This window comes from Spea bombifrons, chromosome 4, assembly GCF_027358695.1.
Source record: "Spea bombifrons isolate aSpeBom1 chromosome 4, aSpeBom1.2.pri, whole genome shotgun sequence".
NCBI lineage: Eukaryota > Metazoa > Chordata > Amphibia > Anura > Pelobatidae > Spea > Spea bombifrons.
This window is the reverse complement of record NC_071090.1, coordinates 71,769,693-71,788,142: the sequence shown is the minus strand read 5'-3', so window position 1 is coordinate 71,788,142 and position 18,450 is coordinate 71,769,693. Positions and strand designations below refer to the sequence as shown.

Genomic DNA, 18,450 nt, shown 5'->3' with positions numbered 1-18,450 from the left:
AATTAATGGACCACATGATGCTCCATTCGCCCAACGCCTTGATCTAGGTTGGGTTATCATAGGCAATATCTGTACAGGCAAAATGAAGATACCCACCAAGATCTCTTCCTTCAAAACACACATTTTGCCAGATGGTCGCAGCCCTTCTCCTGCGGTGGCTATCGACGGATTGACTAAGACAGCTCAAAGAGGAGAAAAGGAGTATGGATCTGATGCCCCTATTATTCTGACCCCAGCTACACTACTCACCCAAAAGGTCGGGACTGCTGCAATTCCTCCTGGGAACTTTGATTGTAGCAATATTTTCAGACGCCAATGGCAGCAGGTACAACATCTGTCTAATGTATTTTGGCGTCGTTGGAGAAACGAATACTTACACATGCTTCAGAGCCGTCACAAATGGCAGACGTCTAAACCTGACCTTCAGGTAGGTGACCTTGTCCTTTTGAAGGAGAATGAGATTCATCGCAACGAATGGCCAGTGGGTATTATCACTCAGGTCATGCCCAGTGGTGATGGAAGAAACCGCAAGGTGACTAAAGGAGGTGCTGAACGTCGTTTCTTCCAGCCAATCACCGAACTGGTACTTCTTCTGCCAAGGGAAGAAACCACTTGACAGTCTATTACTCAGGTCACAGCTCGGCGGAACGCGTTTATGAACTGCAAGCTGTGTCACTCAAGAGCATTCTTGGAACATTCTATCCTCACTGGAGTATAACATGGGTTGGTGGAAGTTTTGGCCTAGTGCGGCTTCCCTAGCCTGAAGATCGGTTCCACTTGTTAGAGTTCTGAATCCTGTCATCTTGGACTACGGCTCAACTTCATGTTTATTCTGTTTATAATTGTATCATTATATGTTCTTCCACTCTGCATTCCCCATTGCAACATTTCTTTCACTTGTGGACTTTAATAGTTATTGTGTTTCAGATAATTTTGAAATCTAAAGATTTCATGCGGGGAGTGTCATGTCTCATGGTTTATTTTGTATTTTGATTTATATGCTGTTTGCTACTGGCTAGTATGTTATTTGTCCCTGCTGGGCTCCCTTAGTCAGGTTGTATTCAGCTAACCCCTCCCCTTTCCGGTAGATTCTGTGCTGTTAACTATACTGTCTGGTAGCAGCCATTTTTATGTGATTTGTTAGCAAGAACTACTGTCTTTTCACCTGCATATCTGTACATATTTTCAAGGATTGTCAGCCTGAAGATTAAAACTTTACTGAGATCCTCTTCTACATGTCAGTTTTGCTGAGTTGACACTGTCTGCTGAACTTTCATTGTGTGAGTACTGGTCAATACAGACTTAGCAGTTGGTCTCAGGAACCCATATCTCACAGCTTTGTTAAGTGAGGCAGAATAGGTCTCCTGAATGGAAGTGCACCCAAAGTCTGAAAGTAGCCAGCTCTCGTCTGGTTATAATCCTTTAGATTGTAGGTTTCTAACACTAAGGCCTTATTTGCTCTATTTTCTTCTTACATAGAAAATGGACAAATTTATTTACAGATTTTTTTTTTTGCCAGCATAATCTTAACATGTAAACAATTGAAACTTATAAACAATCAAAATCAAGTAAGAGTTATAACAATCCCCACGTTAACATCATAATATACTGAACAACAGCCAAACATCAAATATGTCCAGATACTGGCTGGGTGACATTGCTTGAATTTCGTTGACTTAAAAAAAAAAACAAAAAAAAAAACATTCATTGCCAAGCGTGTGAAGAACGTCTTTGTTTTGTTCACATTGTATATTCTAGTTACAGGAAACACACATTTAGGTCGTATTCAAAATGTAATGTTGAGGCCAGAAATTGAGGATCTCCTACTTTAATAACTCGTTAAAATTGACAGTTTCTTTTTAAACTTGCCTCTTAAATGATAATAACCATATTTCCCTAAGTAACTAAACCAAAAATCCTTGTAATTGTGTGGTCTTCTCAAGCTGCCAGCGATAACAATTAGCTATGTCTCTAATAAACGCAAAGCAATGAAATGATTTCTTAGTAAGTCGATTAGCGCCTTTTTTGCTAGTAAATAAAGACAATGTGAGATTTACTATTTTACCTTTTGGGAGATCCTTACTGCTATCATCAAAGCTTTGGCATCATGTACAGAAAAAGATAGATTATCCAAGATCTTACATTATTCTTCTAGAAATACAATAAAACTAACCATTCTGGGAAAATCTACATTTATGCCCAAGTGACAAAGAACAAACTATGGCCTAAGTAGAACTATATTAACCAATTAAGGGCTAGCTTTTATAAACAAAGAGAAATCAAAATTTCTTGTACGTTCCTTTTGTGGGTGCTTTCAAGCTACACAACTGTCTTACTGTAAAATGAAGTATAAAGCCCACATGTAAGAAATAGTTCTTGAAAGCACCCAAGAAGAAGTTTCCATAGCAGATCTACTGGCTCTCATAGTTGATGGCAACAACAGAAGTTACACAACTTGGATGCATACCAAGGATTTCCTTCTCACATGGAGATAGAAGAAAAATTTGAGAAGAAATGTTATTTCTTTTGAGAGAAATGTTATTTATATATTTCTTACAAAATTTACCAAGAGGATATAAACATGCTATGAGAGTTCCCCTTTTAACAGCCCTTTATCATAACCGACATAGACCTTTTACAATTGTAAAGCGACAAGTAAATTGAAGAAAGCCACGTACATTTCATGTTATCATATTTTTGTAAATTGCATACAAAGACATATGAGATAGAGTCACCTAAGAAGAAACTGTTTCAGCCATTACAGAAGAAAAATCTCCATCAATGTATCTGCACGTTCCTGCTTACAAGGGCGTCCAGAAAAGAAATGCAAGGCAAATCTCCTCTGCATGAGGCAACCAACAAACAATCTATTTTTGAAGGCAAATACTTTATATAGATAAATTGAATTTGACCTTTTTTAAAACTTTCTTAAATTTCAGGTTTAATAATGATTCAAGAAACACTTCAGAGGTTAATAATTTTTTAATCCTAAATCTTAATCTGCAATCTTTTTCTCTAAAAATGATGATCCCCAGGACAATATAGTTAATTAAATATCACCCTTAAATAATGTATTACTGATGCACATAATCAGGCGAGATTTCCAAAGGCTTTGGGTTTGATTTGTAGAGCTTCCAGTTATTATTCTAACTCTACTTAATTTTTCTTAACATTTTGTACTTTTTTCCATTAACAGAGATATCCAGCCCATCTAGTCTGTCCATTTTTCCTGCTGTAACAGAGATCATGGCTACCATGGCTGGTAGAGGTGGTGGTGAATCGCTGTGAAGAAAGAAAACATATAAACCCCTAATGGATCCAGGAAACATAGACACCCATGAAAAACTTCAGTTACGTTCAGGTAACAGTAACTAGCCAAGCACATAACACTAGGTACCCTACCAACTACATAACTACACCACCAACAACAAAACCCAAAGGAGCAATATTTACATGAAATGTAAGATTTTAGCGCTTCATTCCATAACATTTATTTATATAGCACCAACAGATTCCGTAGCCCTTGAGATCAGGGCCGGCCCAAGGCAAAATGCCGCCTGGGGCGAATTTTAAAATGCCGCCCCCCCCTTATCTACCCTTCCTCTCCCTCCGTCCCTGCCGCCCCCCCCCCCGTACTTACCTTTCAGCAGTCCTGCGGCGAGTCTCCCTGTTCGGTTTCGGTGCCGGCTTGTAATGCTGAGCGCCGGAAATCTTCCGGCACTCAGCATTACAAACCGCCACCGAGACCGAACAGGGAGACTCGCCGCAGAGGAGAGAGAGAGGGGCGGCGAGCGGGTACTGACCACTTGGCGCCCCTTTCTCTCTCTTTCACTTTAAAAAAGAAATGTAAAAAAAAAAAGGGGGCTTGGGGCGGCGAAGTGCCGCCTGGAGCGGTTGCCCCACTCGGCTCCATTGTCGGGCTGGCCCTGCTTGAGATTGTTTTGTCTTTCCTGATAATAAAACATTTTTCATAATTTTTACCTTGTACGCGGGTCATAGGGTATAACATTGGTTATAACATATTAAGCTGCTACATGAAAATTAAAAACAACCTTTCTATCTCATTAGCTATCCTAGAATAGTCACTGGAGGTTTTCTTTAAACAGCCGCAGAATACTCTGCTGTATATTCTACAGTTCCAGATGGAAAGTCAGCAGGAAGAGACCCTTTCCATTTTCCCTGTTAGACATCAGGGCAGAACTGGGCCATATGGATGTTCCCGTACAAATGCTTGCATCAGCGCCAGTAGTTGGCTTCTAGTACTTCAGCACCAGAGACTATTAAGGACAAACTCCCTACAAAGCATCACACTAAATACATAGTCATATATACACACAGCTATCAATAAAACATGCTAAAGCATATATGAGCAATTTATTCCAATAGCCTATAATATGTAAGCTTATATATAATAACCTATATGAAAATGATGCAGACTCATTGAATAACGAAAAAAAAACTACACTTTGTGACTACAAAGTAACTGAGCTTGGGGTTCCTAATGGTGTAATCATTGATTCCATACAAAATGTATACTAACTAGCAAACTATTAAGCCCTCTGTCCACTAATGGAGATTGCATATTAACCTCTGTGAATGACATACTGGGAACATCATGAAAAGGTGTCACTAAATACAGGCAGGTGACAAAGGCAGTGCTTGTATGCAAATATTAAACATTAAGAGGCTGACAAAGAGAAGCATACCCCTTAACATTTCAGGTTTCCAAATCTGGTGTACTGGGGGTATGCGGCAAGAGTAGGAGGGGGACAGGGCCACCACTCATCTTCTCCAAATAGCCACCTTGCAATGCTAGCTTCACAAGGGGGCTTCATGCAAGCTACATCATCACTCCATTGCTTTGTTTTCTTTTATAACTCCTTGGACTGGTCAGAAGAGCTCCCCAAATGAATGCTCACTTGCCACAAAAGAGGAGCCAGTTGGGCAGCTACCCAGGACAGTGTGATAGTATCCAAAATGATTGTCTTCTGAAAACCAGGACTGTTGGGAGGTATAGGGAAGGATGATTATGCAACCAGGGTCACTTGACTTATTTGTGGGCCCAATGCCAACTCATGACCCAGCCCATATGCCTCATAGAAATATAGATGGCAGATAAGAATCATTTGGCTCATCTACTTTGCTAAATCCCTTTAAGCATTTACATGTTTCTATTGCACCCCCTCTCCAAGCTATACATATTTAGAATTTTGAAGCTTTTCTGATTTCTGTCCTGCAAACCACTTAACTTATGTTTAAGAAAAACACACACATATCCTAACACCCATCATGCTCATTCATGTGCTAGATGAACATGATGGAGCTGTGATCCATATCAAGCGCTATGTCAGGCACTACAACTACTGTTATACCTAGGACTGCATCGTACACTCAGCCTATCAGCGTAGTGTAAGTAATTACTAAAACTGGAACAGCATATTTGACAATTGAATTGTTGAAGTCTTTCACATTTTTGCTGTTGTCACTTATTGGTGCTTTTGTTGCGGAGACATGGTTAGCCAAATTTACTAATAATTTATTATTTAAAGATGAATAGACAAAAGACATATAGAAACTGCGATATAAAAAAAAATCAGCCACTAAAACTAGTGAGAATTCATTTACACAAACACAAACGCTGTTCACATTCTGCAGTAATTGTGTCAAAGACTCAGTCACAGTAAAATAAAAATCAAGCTCTGGTCTTGGGTGGGACTTCAGACAGTAAAACCTCCACTGTTCCCGTCTCTGGATGATATATCACCATGTACGAAACAGTCTTGGGTTCAGTCCACAATCTATAGCTTGTTTCAAAACAAGGATCCTTCTATCTTGTTAAAGCTGAGGAATCCAACTGTTGCACTCGTGAGATGGTTTGGGAATGACTGTTTTTCCTTTTGGAAATTTTGTTTCTAAGACAATAATAGCCAAATATAAATAAAAGCCACACAAGGACTGTAACCCCGAACATAGCTGTTATCCGCTGTTAACATTAGTTCATAAAGTCTCTGGTATCATTTTTCTGATTCTTCATCTTTATCAGAGACAACTTCTGGTTTCTGTAACTCAAAGTTCTGTGTGAAAGGGAGTAGAGAACAGGAAAATGTGTGAAAAAGATTACTTATGCAGAAATATGCAAATTGTTTCTGTTCTGGTAAGAGACAAGCAAATGTAATTACCAAGACATGCCTGATAGCTGCCTAATGCAATGGGAATACAATTTTAAATGTCCCACAGCTAAAAATTGGTATATGTTATATTATGACTAGCTATATATATATCTTATGTATAGTGTAAGTCATTATATGTGTGCATTCAGAATATATGTGTGTATAGTGTTAGTCTGTGTGAGTATACACACACACGCACATTTGTGAAGTGTTAGAGTCAGTGTGTTAGTGGATGTTGTTGGATAGTGTGTGCATGTGGATAAGACTATGGTGTATGTTGTCATATAGTGTTAAAGTATGTGTGTATTGGTGTATGGTGTTAGCATGTGTGTGTGTGTTACAGTAAGATGTTTTTGCAAGCATGTGTCTGTTACTGTATGGTGTTAAAGAACTCTAAAATGTATGCGTGTTTAAGAACTCTAAAATAGAAAAGTAAAGTTGCAAATCATTTTACTGCTCTAGAAATTAATAGCACTTCCTATTCATGATTATGAAAGTAAAATATTATAGAAAAAATAAGGGGAGGCTTTAATACATAAAACCACAGATAATTTGTGCACATTGTATATTTTGATACTCACACATTAATCATTTATTAACACAATTACCATCATTTTTTTCGATGCTGTCACAAGATAGTACTATCAATACAATGCAAACATTTTTAAAAAGGTAAATCTTAAGGATTGCCGAAACCATTAGAGAAGCTACAATGTTAGAACTTGTACCCCCATTTCAGGTTATAAAACGGCATGATGTTCTCTAGAGCAAACATTTACGATGTGCATAACAATTATAAAGTCATTAGCTTTATTAGATGTAGGTACCTCCAGTTCTCGCATGACCTCGTCCATGAAATCCTGAGAGTTCTGTTTGTAGGACACAGCCAGTTTAATGGCATCTGTGAAAAGCTAAAGAAGCAGCAATATGAATGTGACAAGGTGTGAGGAATCTTGGCAACATCACATTTCTTAACTACAATCAATTCTACTAATTTCGAAAATATGAAATCAACCATAGTCATTATAGAGAGCTTGTTACTCACTATGCATAATGGGGAACAAATAATTCTAATTATCAGATAAAATATTTATTAGATAATAATTATAAAATAAAATAAACTCCTTGTTAAACATGTCTGTGTGTAACTGTGATGCCAAATAAATGCTGTTTACCTTTACCACGTTGGTGCCATCAGCAGCGGAAACAAAATAGAATGGCAAGTTATGCTTCTTGGCAAAACTAAAACCTTTTTGGGTCACACGAAGATCAGCTGCAGAAAGTAAGAAGACATGGAGTTAATGTAAAGCACTGTTAAACTAAAAACGCATAAATAAGTGAGCCCAGAAGCTGCCCCAATGTTGCTACCGCCTGGTGATTATGCAAGGAGGCATCACCAACTCACCATCAATCTTGTTGGCCACCAAAATGCAGGGAATCTCTGGTCGGTACTCCCGCAGCTCCTGGTACCATGTGCTTAGATTCCTGTATGTGATCTTACGTTGCACATCAAATACCTAGAGAGACATTCATTTGGATTAGCAACACCATCTGTGTTTCAGGTCAACGGGCTATAAACCGTGAAAAAAACCAATTCATTCCCTTCATCACAAGTGTATAAAACGTTTAACTCACCATGATACACGCATGAGCCTTGTGGTAATAGGAGGCATGCATGCTCTGGAATCTCTCCTGTCCAGCTGTATCCCAGAAATCTGAAAATTAAATGGATTGATTTTGTAAATGTACTGTGGAATTGAATACTTGAGCTTCCGTTGTAAGTAACCTGTCAAACAGTAAAACAGGGTTCTAAAGCCAAAACAAAATGAAAATGTCTTACCCACAAGAACAGTCTTTCCATCCACACTTGCTGTGTATTTATAAAGTGTCAGAGCAAAGGTGGACAGCTGCTGCGGACGGCTGCGATGGGTTGATGTGTTAATTCGGAACGATAACTCAAAACAATGTATATTCAAATAGGCAGAACCATTTAGAAAGTAAGCTCTGCTGCTGAAACAAAAACTACTAGGACCCCAAGCCCCAAGCGCTTTTTTTTTTTTTGAAGCGTAGGAGAGTGAGGGGCGCCGAGTGGTTTTATCTTACCAAGATGCCAGTACCCGCTCGGCGCCCCTCTCTCTCCTCTGCGAGCCCTCTAGCTCGGTCTCGGTGCCGGCTTGTAATGCTGAGCGCCAGAAGTGAGGTCAATTTCCGGTGCTCAGCATTACAAGCCGGCACCGTGGCAGAGCAGGGAGACTCACCGCAGGGCCGTTTCAAGGTAAGTACAAAGGGGGGGGGGATAGGGTAGATAATGGGGGGGGTGGCATTTTAAACTTCGCCCCAGGCGGCATTAAGTCTTGGGCCAGCCCTGGGTATTGTGTCAAGTGATCTGAGGAGCCCCTGCTGTACGAAGGCAAGAGTTAGAGCACTTTTACATTCAATCTAACATCTCAGGGCCACATCATTTTTTTATTTCCTATATTTGCTGGGAAATGTAAGATATACCCATTGTGCAGCGCTATATAAAATATAAAAAAAAACAGTATATCATTTATGTAGGTACTAATATTGAAAAGTGTATGTGAAAGTATATGTGTAAAAAAAAAAGGGTAAGAAAAGGGTAATGCTGTAAAGTAGTTTTTTTCTCAAAATCCCAAATGTGTCTTTCAAATAACGCTTGCATTCTACAATGAGATCTCTAGAAACACTGCTTATATTTTTTAAAGAGGATACAATCCATCCATCAGGAAGCGTTCCATCAACCTGAAACCAAACAGATAACAAAAGGTTGGTTGACAGAAGTGAATAAATCATTTTTTAATAGATTTTGGACCAGGCCATTTTTTATAAATGGTATCCAAGAAGAAAGTGAGCTCTCTACCTCTTTTGCACCCATACAAGTCTTCTCAGGGACTGCCCTATGCCTTGGACTGATCTACCCCAGTTTATCAAACTCTTGCCTCGTCTGCATAACCCCACAACTTTAGAAAAACCTATCAAGCGGAGGATTAGCTCCTAGCCTCAATCCTTCTGTCTCCATTCAGCTTTTCTTTATACATGAGGCTCTATGTGTGTTACTGTGACGAGCTGATAGAAATTACTCACTTTGATTTCCCCACCGCGCTGTCCCCCAAACAGATGATCTTGACATTTTCATCTGCGTCATATTTCTCCTGGTCGAGCTCAATGTCTTCTGAATCATCTCCGGCCATTCTGACTGTGCCTCAAATCTAACACCAGATAATCTCACAACAATGCCAGATAACAAGAATTCATTAGGCCAGTGCCCAGTATGCCCTGTAGATTCCAGCCGGTGTGAAAATTAACACAAACGCCTATAGAGACAAAAACGTAAAACAAGAAGTTATTACATTTCCAGTCATTTCGTGTTATAGAGTAATTATTTGCCAGGTAGAGAGTTGATTGCACAGAGAATTTACTCTATTCCCACACCATATAGCATAGAATTTTTAATTTACTTAGATGGTAAAAGATAAGTGGAACAGCCTCCCAGCAGAAGTGGTACAGGCTAATACAGTGAGGGAATTTAAACAGGCATAGGATTGACATAAAGCTATCCCGACTATGGAAACAGACCATGGACTGATTGGTGTTTCACTTCTTACATCAGGAAAAATGGGGAAACTAAATGGGCTAAATGCTTCTTATTTGCCATCAATTTCTATGTTTCTGGGTTAGCTAGTCTACTGTTATCTATATGCAAAAAATCATAACCAATACAGCAATAACAACCACGTTTGTTTCCTTGCCACCCGATAGACGTAGCATCACCAAAGGGCAGAGCTCTCCAACATGCAGTGGCAGTGCTTTGGGTTATCTGTCCAATGGATCAGACATACATTATAGACATTGTAAATGTTCTAAGTAACTATTGTAGTTGGAAACAGATACTTTTTAATGGAATAGCTTCATAGGTGTACAGAGGGATTTATCAGTAACCATCACTCCTGTGTTCCAATGGCCCTTTATCACTCTCATCACTCCTGTGCTCCAATGGCCCTTTATCACTCTCATCACTCCTGTGCGCCAACAGCCCTTTATCACTTGCCTTACTCCAGTGTTCCAATGGCCCATATCACTCTCATCACTCCTGCGTTCCAATGGCCCCTATCACTCTCATCACTCCTGTGTTCCAATGGCCTTTATCGTTCTCATCACTCTTGTGTTCCAATGGCCTTTATCATTCTCATCACTCCTGTGTTCCAATGGCCTTTATCATTCTCATCACTCCTGTGTTCCAATGGCCTTTATCATTCTCATCACTCCTGTGTTCCAATGGCCTTTATCATTCTCATCACTCCTGTGTTCCAATGGCCTTTATCATTCTCATCACTCTGTGTTCCAATGGCTTTTATCACTCTCATCACTCCTGTGCTCCAATGGCACATTGTATTCACTAATCTAAGTTTAAGTTTAAAAGTCCAACTGATCGTTAGAAAACCCTTTTCCAATTATGTTACAGAAAATAAATGTGAATTGGTGCGAACTAGATGTGAACCACACAAAGATTTTTTGTGCAAATAAACCCCAATAAAATTAAGTGCCACTTCCAAAGTAGCAGTATCTCATCTGCCACAGTAATTATATATATATACCGTATATACACACATAACCATACATACATACAGCAGTATACTGACATTGGCACTATTGGATGAATGTAGTTGCTGTATATATCATCCCCAATGGATTTTTAACGTAATTAATGTAAACACATTTCTATACACCTTCTTGTACCTTTTAAGGGGAGGAACCCTGCGATGCACTCATTCCCAGCAAAGGCTGACACCAGGGGTGCAACAGATGGACAGAAGGGCTTTTTTCCTGAACTGTCAGGAGAGTTTGCGAGACAGAGATGTGGTTTTTAACCCTTTCACTATTCGTTATGAAGCTTCTGCATCAATAAGCGCAGGGCTGGCCTTGTATAATGCATAATTGAATGGGCGAGAAAAAAATCCCATTCATTTAACTACACAATATACCGGGCCACAGCAGAAGCTCACTATGTTGACGCATCACAATGTATAGTGAAGGAAAAGTGTTCAATTTACCTGCAAACCCCTTGTTTACAGATTGCACCCAAATGAGACCAAAAAGGCACCATGCGAGACATCTCGATTACTGCATTGAAAGAGCATGTCTATTTGTGACATATCCTGTGTATTAAATCTGTCTTACTCTATACCAGATTATAAGAGACTACTGTATTCTATCTGCAGACATACGATGCCGACTGCTAATAAAGGATCTAGGCATGCTTTATAAAGTATACTCAGACATCACGTAATCCATTTAATATCATTATTCCTTTCTACAAGTGAGGAAAACACATTATTTTAAGAAACGCAGTTCCATACCTTTCCGCTTCTTACCTTGCCTGGCAACCGATTAGCATCCAGCGCATGTCTATTGGGTCCATAGCGTCCGAAATACTAGCCCCTGAGCCTGGCGCATGCGCCAGAACTTCTCCTGAGGCTCTCCGGTCCTGCCAATAAGGCGTTACGTCATAGCGCGCGCCTCCTGGCGCTCTAATCGTTAAGCGCCGGATGTGTTTGTATAGCGGGCGATTGTATTTCCATGGTAATGGAAACCTTGTGGAGGGCGCTGGTAGGGCTGAGGGTTTAATGGGATGTGTATTTAATAAATTAGGTCGGTATGATTATTTGCAGTATAAGTAACGTGTTCATAGCTACATTCTTGTTTTGTGTTGCCATTTTTTTTCTCTAAAAACTTGGTGGTTGTCATGAGTCAAGTAGTTTGTATTTATCTTAATAACTACTTATGCTGTGATGTTAAGCATCATCTATTTCAAGAACACTCTGTGAATATATGACATAAGAAAGCTGTTCAGTATGTTGCCTACATCCTAGTGCTTTGTCTGTAATGCTGCTTTCCATGACACTATGAGGGCAGCATCCGACATTTAAGAATCATAGGTGTTGCCTAAAAACAAATGAGGGCTTCATGGACGCTTCAAATATATGAAATTACAGAGAGAATTAGCCAATGTCCGCATGTTGCGTGTAAATCAACTATTTCTAAGGTATGCGAGGTTTACCCTGGTGACTCCTCACTAATGTTCGCACTTAGACAATCACTAATTGCACTCTGTAACGTGTTAAGCAAATATACCATAGCAGATCTGTCATGGTATTCTTTTATCAGACTGTTTAATGTGCTAACGCGCCACCGAAGCAATGTATTGGTTTCTATGTAATTTATTGTTTTGGAATAACTGGGTGATGTAGAGCACGATGTCTAAAACAAAGCTTTTCTTTAGTATTCACTTAAAAACCTCAATGCACCAAAATGATATGATATAAAAAAAACTGCTAAGCTAAAATCAATCTGGTACCCAATGTTGTAACTAAAAGCAGCCACGTTACTTTCTAGCTAATGACAAGTAGAAAACTGGATTTCCACACTGACTACTACTGTATTTAACATCGAAAGGCAGGCCCTGCTAATATATATCAAAAGAGAAATGTGGTTCATGAATACAAATCCCCCAACACACCAATATATTACTAACACAACCGTGTTCAATCTGTATATACTGTATAGAAGAGATTGTCATGGGAAAAATCAGACTCCAAACTCAGCTTTCAGGGCTTGCTTATAAACCTTGTTCCGTTGTTACATGTGGCAGTAGGTATTTTGTATGGTTTATGTTGTTTCTTTCATGTCCTAACAGGTCGCGTTGGTCTCTGCGGTTGACTATGTCCACTTTCCGCTGGGCTCGTTCACTCCAGCTCACGTTAGCTGTTATCAAGCCAGATGCCGTGGCTCATCCAGTCATTTCTGAGGTAACTTTATTCAAAGTTTTGTAAAATGTTGACAACATTGAGAGCAACACCAAAAAAGTGCTGTTGCCACTACAAAGAAGAGAATTATTTAGATTATTATTACATACCTCATACCTCAGTAGGCCTTAATGAGCTGCTTGTGGGCCCATCCTGTTCACCACATCAGGTCTTGTATGTTTTTACAATGTTTAGGTTGTCTGCAGGGCATCAGCAGACGTAGTCAGAGAAAGTAGACTATGCACAAGATAGCAGTTACTTTAAATGTATGCCCCCCTTGCGAATGCATGAGGGGTATTCTGCAGATTTCACCATATGCATTTTACCACCCCCCCCACGCTAAAGTGCCTGAAATGTGTCTGGCCCAACATACCCCCTTGTATGTGAAATACTCACACTGCGGGAAAGAAACATCCGGACACTTACTTTCATACACATTGTTTATGGTGGTCTTGGAGGAACAGTTTAAACATGATATTAAAGTAGCAAGCTAGGAAATGTTACTTAATTGTTTATGTATATATTTTCTATTTATATATATTATGTATAATATATATAATATATATTATGTATAATGGATCTAAAATTTGAATGTCTGAGTGGCAAAAAAAAAAGCACTATATAATAACTTTTATACAGTTGTTAGATTTTTAACTCCAGTAATCTCCTTTAAAATGGGTCTCTACGAAGCGGCTTAATACTTTATTGTAATGTCTTTGTTTGGTTTGCTGCTGTACCGCAAATTATGTTGATCCTGTCAATTCTCACAGGCTGTACATCAGAGGATTCTGAACAACAATTTTATTATTGTAAGGAGCAAAGAGCTTCAATGGCGTGCTGCAGACTCTCAGAAATTCTACTGTGAACATAAAGGTAAATTCATTGGGACTGCTGCCTAGTGCTCCAGTGTGAAACTGGGGAAACGTTTTTGTAGGTTTTTTTTTTTTGTTTTCTTTGTTTTTTTTTTTTTAACACCTTGTTCAAGTAGCTCTTCATAGAATTGCTTCTGTTTCATAATCTTTCTGTGCTCCATACTTTATCCCAATTCCTCAGTTACATAGTACATAAGATTGCTAATCACAGGACCCTGACAACAGCCCTCTAATGATTGTTTTGTTTTTTTGTATTGAGTTATGGTAACAAAATAGTTGGTTGTTACTGTGTCCTTTAGACAGTCTAATAATAAAATGAATTATTAAAAATAAAAAAACTTTATTTGATGCTGATTTTGTTTTCACTCACCACTGCCCTTTTAGAGCGTTTTTTTTTTAAATTCTTTTTTTTTACTTCTTTGTTTTACTTTTTTAATATTGCAGGCCGATTTTTCTATCAGAGACTGGTGGAGTTCATGTCCAGGTATGTTTTTTATCCACTAGCAGCTCATAACAGTTTACAACAATAATGTAATATCAGTGCTTGTACAGCTTGATCTAGTTTTAGAACCTAAATGTATAAGACTGTTTGTTACTAAGGTATACACAGTTAGTGACAGCACCAATTGACCCATCTAGTCTGCCCCTTTGAATCATTTTACTTATTTATGGTGGACGTCAGCCCTATTTTTAAGTTAAATGCATATATAAGAGTTAGAATAGAAGAGTTCTGCCTCATGTAAATCCTCCTCTATCTGTTCCCACTGAAAGCAGGGAGTATACTTCAGTATACTTTTTGTCCTAAGATCCTATTTGATACTAATGGCAGTAGCATCGGCCAATAGAATGTATGCGATTAAAACAGATGGTTTGAAATATCCCACTGGACAATGTTTTGTTGACTTCAATGGGAAAGCTACTGTTAGCAAAAAAGAGAGGTCTAAACAATGTATGCTCCAGTTTTATTCAATAAAATGCATAATAAAAAGTGAAAAATCAATATGCCTAATGGACTCTATTTAATAAAAATAACATTTTGGGAGCTGGAGTATTCCTTTAACTTATTAGGATGTTTATGCATTAGCTTACCGGAATTATTAACTGTGTTTGTACATATAGAGCACAAGTCCATACTTGTTTTGGATATGTCATAAGAACTATAATATAGTTGTTAATGTTCTCATACCAAGTGTTGCACTGCTATGGGTGATATTTAATTATGGGAGACCAAAAGTGCAGCTTCATCTCATTGACTTCATTTTAGATTTTGAAGTGTCAACCTCACAATCCTATATAAAACAAATTTACCATTATGTTTTATCATTTGTTGAACTCTGATTCCCCTTTTCCATATTTGATGAACACTCACATATTAACCATCATTTTGTTCAGGCGAAGTAGGGACTTCAATTGTGCTTAAAATTTTGTTTATACTGTAGGTGCCACAGCTGAACAATGACCCAATTTATGTTCAACATCTCCTGATTACTGTCATACCCCACATACATATTATTTAATTTTCAAAAGGGCCACATCCATACGCTACATGTTGCCCTATATTCATTTTTTATATTATATTATATATGGGTGATAGCACTGACACTCACTAGAAAGGTACTGAACAAGTTAAAGAAGTGAGAATTGTTGACTTGTAGTCACCTCACTACTACTGCTTACTGGGAAATTTACCAGGGATTATGGTTGACACTTTATAATGCATAGTGAATTTAGGGAGTTGAAACCACAACCCTCCTGCATACTGTTCTGCCAATTCCTTCCACAAAAACAAAATTATCAGTTACAACTCAAAACAGCTTGGTACAATCGTGTAAATACCCTTTATTTTCCTTTATAGCCTTTTTGTAGAATTGAATTCTATTAAAATGGGTCCTTTCAAAAAACTATTCTTGCCACTGACTGGCTGGTTCAGGCTAGGCTAGGCTAGGCTAGGCTAGGCTAGGCTGGCCCTGACTAATTTTCAGTCAGTGGCAGAAAAAGTTCTCCCATTATAACCACACATGCACAAGGGAGCTTGAACAGACCACTGCCTGCAGCATTCAGCACTCAAACTGTTTAGAGGTGAGCATATCATGTGCATGGAGATGTGCTTGGCACGTGGAAAAGGGCAAATGCATCCCCCTTTGCAAAAGGGACAGCATGGAAACTTGAAGGCACCATGCTGGAATCATACTGATTTCAAATGATGGCTGGAGAGTCCTTTTAAGAAATTACTGTGGCTCCTATAACCCAGGGGATAAAAATAACCAAGGTTTTACTGTTTTTTTTCTTTCTCTTTATGATTATGTAGTGGCCCTATGAGAGCATACATCCTAGCTCATGAGGATGCTATCCAGCTGTGGAGAAACCTGATGGGTCCAACCAAAGTGTTTAGAGCTCGCATTACCGCACCTGAGACTGTGCGTGGAAGTCTAGGCTTAACTGATACTCGGAATAGCACACATGGGTCAGGTGAGTCTCATTTGCCACACACATATAAAAAAATCCACCTAAAGTATTGTGTATGAACCGCGTGAGCAATCTTGCCATACCATATACTGGTATTTAACAAGGCACATTTACACACATCTAACTGCAATTTAACAGTGTAACATCACTTTCATGTAAAAATGAGGTGGTTCTAAACTGTGGTTGCCCCCATCCCACCCATAATTTAGCTGAATCCCATCATATTTTTTCAGATGCTGGATCATTTGTTCTTTGCTTCTCCTTCCACTCCCTGTAGATTCAGTTGAATCAGCATGCCGGGAAATACAGTTTTTCTTCCCTGAGTTCAACCCAAGTCAATGGTATAAAGAACAAGAGCATTTATATCGTGCTGGACCTATTTGCTATGATGAGGAGAGACTGGAGCATCGGCTTATGACAGTGTGAGAATAAATACAAGAAGTATGCTCATCGAAAAAGTATATTTATCAGACCATCTCCATTCATAATTTGTGATATTGGAACATGGTGTGATATTCACATTTTTATATATAACTCATCTACTAATATTGTTTAAAGAAGACCAGGCTCAGGATGGACCAGGATATAACATTTTCTGTGAAATATTGCTGGCTCTCAACTCTGAATTTACTTTATGACGAGAGCTCCAACCACAAACCTTAGGAGGGAACTTCTTCCTGTTTAACCTTGAGAATGCTAAGCCAATTTTATCCACCCTCAGCGCAAATTTGAGCATTTTCCTGATTGTTCGTTTATGTGAAATCCTTATAAGCAGCTTACACTTTACTTAAAGAGAAGTCTGCATTGTCCTTTCTTTCTAATATCCACTCTAAGGCAGACTGTGCATCAAGTCACCAGGTATAATTTTTTTTTGTAGTTTTTCCAGTTCAGTTTACAAGTTTGTGAAATAAATATTCTTGCCAACATTAGTTTTTTTGTGTGACCAGGGGTGTATCTAGAATATTGGCACCTGGTGCGCGGATCCTTTATGTGGATAACATCACCCCGCTGCATTCCTGTCTCTCCGTGCCAGTTCAAAACTGTTTAGAAAAGACCCCTCCGACCTGGACCAGTGAGTGATGGTGCAGACAACAGGCAATTTTTACACGCTATGCGCTTCAGCACTCAGCAGCCCCACTCTTGCCTACATTGCCTGCCACTTTATGGCTGAGCTGTTGTTACTCCTAGATGCTTCCACTTCACAATAATAGCACTTACAGTGGACCGGGGTAGATCTGTCAGGGCAGAAATGTTAAAAACTGACTTGTGGCAACGGTGGCATCCTATGACAGTGTCACATTTAAAGTCTCTGAGCTCTTTAGTATGACCCATTCTACTGCCAATGTTTGTCTATAGAGATAGGCTTATGTGTGGGCTTGTTAGCAAGGGATGTGCTGAAACATCTGAACTCTATAATTTGGTCATATAGTTTATATATAGTACTGTACAAAAGTTTTAGGCAGGTGTGAACAAATGCTGTAAAGTAACAGTTAATATTTTTAACAAAATGCAAAGTCAGAGAACAAAAGAAAAATAGATGTCCCCCCCCTCCAATAACTTGCCTTCTCCCCATTGTCTACCTTTGTTGGGTAGCCCATTTCAGCACATCCATGTAGCCAAGCAGGAGGCCATCCCCCCAGCTCGACTGAGCCTTGTACACTAGTACTGGGGTGCACCCCCTGAAGGCAGCCTTGCATCTTGTTACCGTAATCAGAGCGAGTGGGGTGAAAGATTTGTGAACTGGGCAGAGGTACATTACGTTACCAAATGTATGTAACTCCACTCCCAATTATTGAGTTTAGGTGTTTCAGCCACACCTATTGCGTGCAGATGTATAAAATCAACCACATAGGCAGCCATCTCCATGGGCAAACACAGTGGAATGGGTTGTACTGAAGAGCTTAGCGACACTAAACCTGGCACTGTCATAGGGTTCGACCTTTGCAACAGGTCTGTTTATGAAATTTCTGCTCTGGTTATAACAACAACCCTGGTGATGTGCGGACTATACAGGCACTTATAGTGAACCGATGTGAAATGGTTCATCTCATTGATTTAACACAGGAACTGGTTGAATCCCTTTTTCTTAAGAGTTAGTAATATATGTGATTAAACAAGGAT

General features: G+C 39.1%; 2 protein-coding genes across 6 annotated transcripts; one reads left to right on the top strand and one right to left on the bottom strand.

Annotated features, from left to right (window-relative positions):
- Positions 1 to 5,515: 5,515 nt before the first annotated feature.
- Positions 5,516 to 11,621, bottom strand: RABL2B (RAB, member of RAS oncogene family like 2B). Of its 3 annotated transcripts, none has more exons than XM_053462939.1 (9): positions 11,561 to 11,621; positions 9,273 to 9,502; positions 8,901 to 8,930; positions 8,011 to 8,090; positions 7,806 to 7,885; positions 7,576 to 7,687; positions 7,346 to 7,443; positions 6,998 to 7,081; positions 5,516 to 6,074 (listed from the first exon to the last, which is right to left on the bottom strand). In XM_053462939.1, exons 2-9 carry the CDS (start codon positions 9,377 to 9,379, stop codon positions 6,015 to 6,017), a joined length of 651 nt encoding a protein of 216 aa, XP_053318914.1. In that variant the 5' UTR covers positions 9,380 to 9,502; positions 11,561 to 11,621; the 3' UTR covers positions 5,516 to 6,014. The 3 variants fall into 3 exon arrangements, with proteins under 3 accessions (XP_053318914.1, XP_053318913.1, XP_053318915.1); XM_053462938.1 differs by having other exon boundaries at positions 11,546 to 11,613; XM_053462940.1 differs by lacking the exon at positions 11,561 to 11,621 and adding an exon at positions 10,926 to 10,946.
- A 52-nt stretch (positions 11,622 to 11,673) lies between these two features.
- NME6 (NME/NM23 nucleoside diphosphate kinase 6) lies at positions 11,674 to 17,253 on the top strand. Of its 3 annotated transcripts, none has more exons than XM_053462903.1 (6): positions 11,674 to 11,768; positions 12,883 to 12,994; positions 13,762 to 13,864; positions 14,308 to 14,347; positions 16,172 to 16,332; positions 16,607 to 17,253. In XM_053462903.1, the coding sequence occupies exons 2-6, from the start codon at positions 12,908 to 12,910 to the stop codon at positions 16,753 to 16,755; spliced, it is 540 nt and encodes a 179-aa protein (XP_053318878.1). In that variant the 5' UTR covers positions 11,674 to 11,768; positions 12,883 to 12,907; the 3' UTR covers positions 16,756 to 17,253. The 3 variants fall into 3 exon arrangements, with proteins under 3 accessions (XP_053318878.1, XP_053318882.1, XP_053318879.1); XM_053462907.1 differs by having other exon boundaries at positions 16,563 to 16,678; XM_053462904.1 differs by having other exon boundaries at positions 11,722 to 11,795.
- The last annotated feature ends 1,197 nt before the right edge of the window (positions 17,254 to 18,450 follow it).

What these genes read in the sequence shown, in the direction of transcription:
- RABL2B (XM_053462939.1), bottom strand. Translation starts at nt 9,379, where the DNA reads ATGGCCGGAGATGATTCAGAAGACATTGAGCTCGACCAGGAGAAATAT. An exon ending in AGCGCGGTGGGGAAATCAAA is followed by an intron (nt 8,931 to 9,272) that starts GTGAGTAATTTC and finishes GTTTGGTTTCAG; the next exon opens with GTTGATGGAACGCTTCCTGA. An exon ending in GGTGGCCAACAAGATTGATG is followed by an intron (nt 7,444 to 7,575) that starts GTGAGTTGGTGA and finishes TACTTTCTGCAG; the next exon opens with CTGATCTTCGTGTGACCCAA.
- NME6 (XM_053462903.1), top strand. Translation starts at nt 12,908, where the DNA reads ATGTCCACTTTCCGCTGGGCTCGTTCACTCCAGCTCACGTTAGCTGTT. An exon ending in CTCATCCAGTCATTTCTGAG is followed by an intron (nt 12,995 to 13,761) that starts GTAACTTTATTC and finishes CAATTCTCACAG; the next exon opens with GCTGTACATCAGAGGATTCT. An exon ending in ATTCTACTGTGAACATAAAG is followed by an intron (nt 13,865 to 14,307) that starts GTAAATTCATTG and finishes TTAATATTGCAG; the next exon opens with GCCGATTTTTCTATCAGAGA.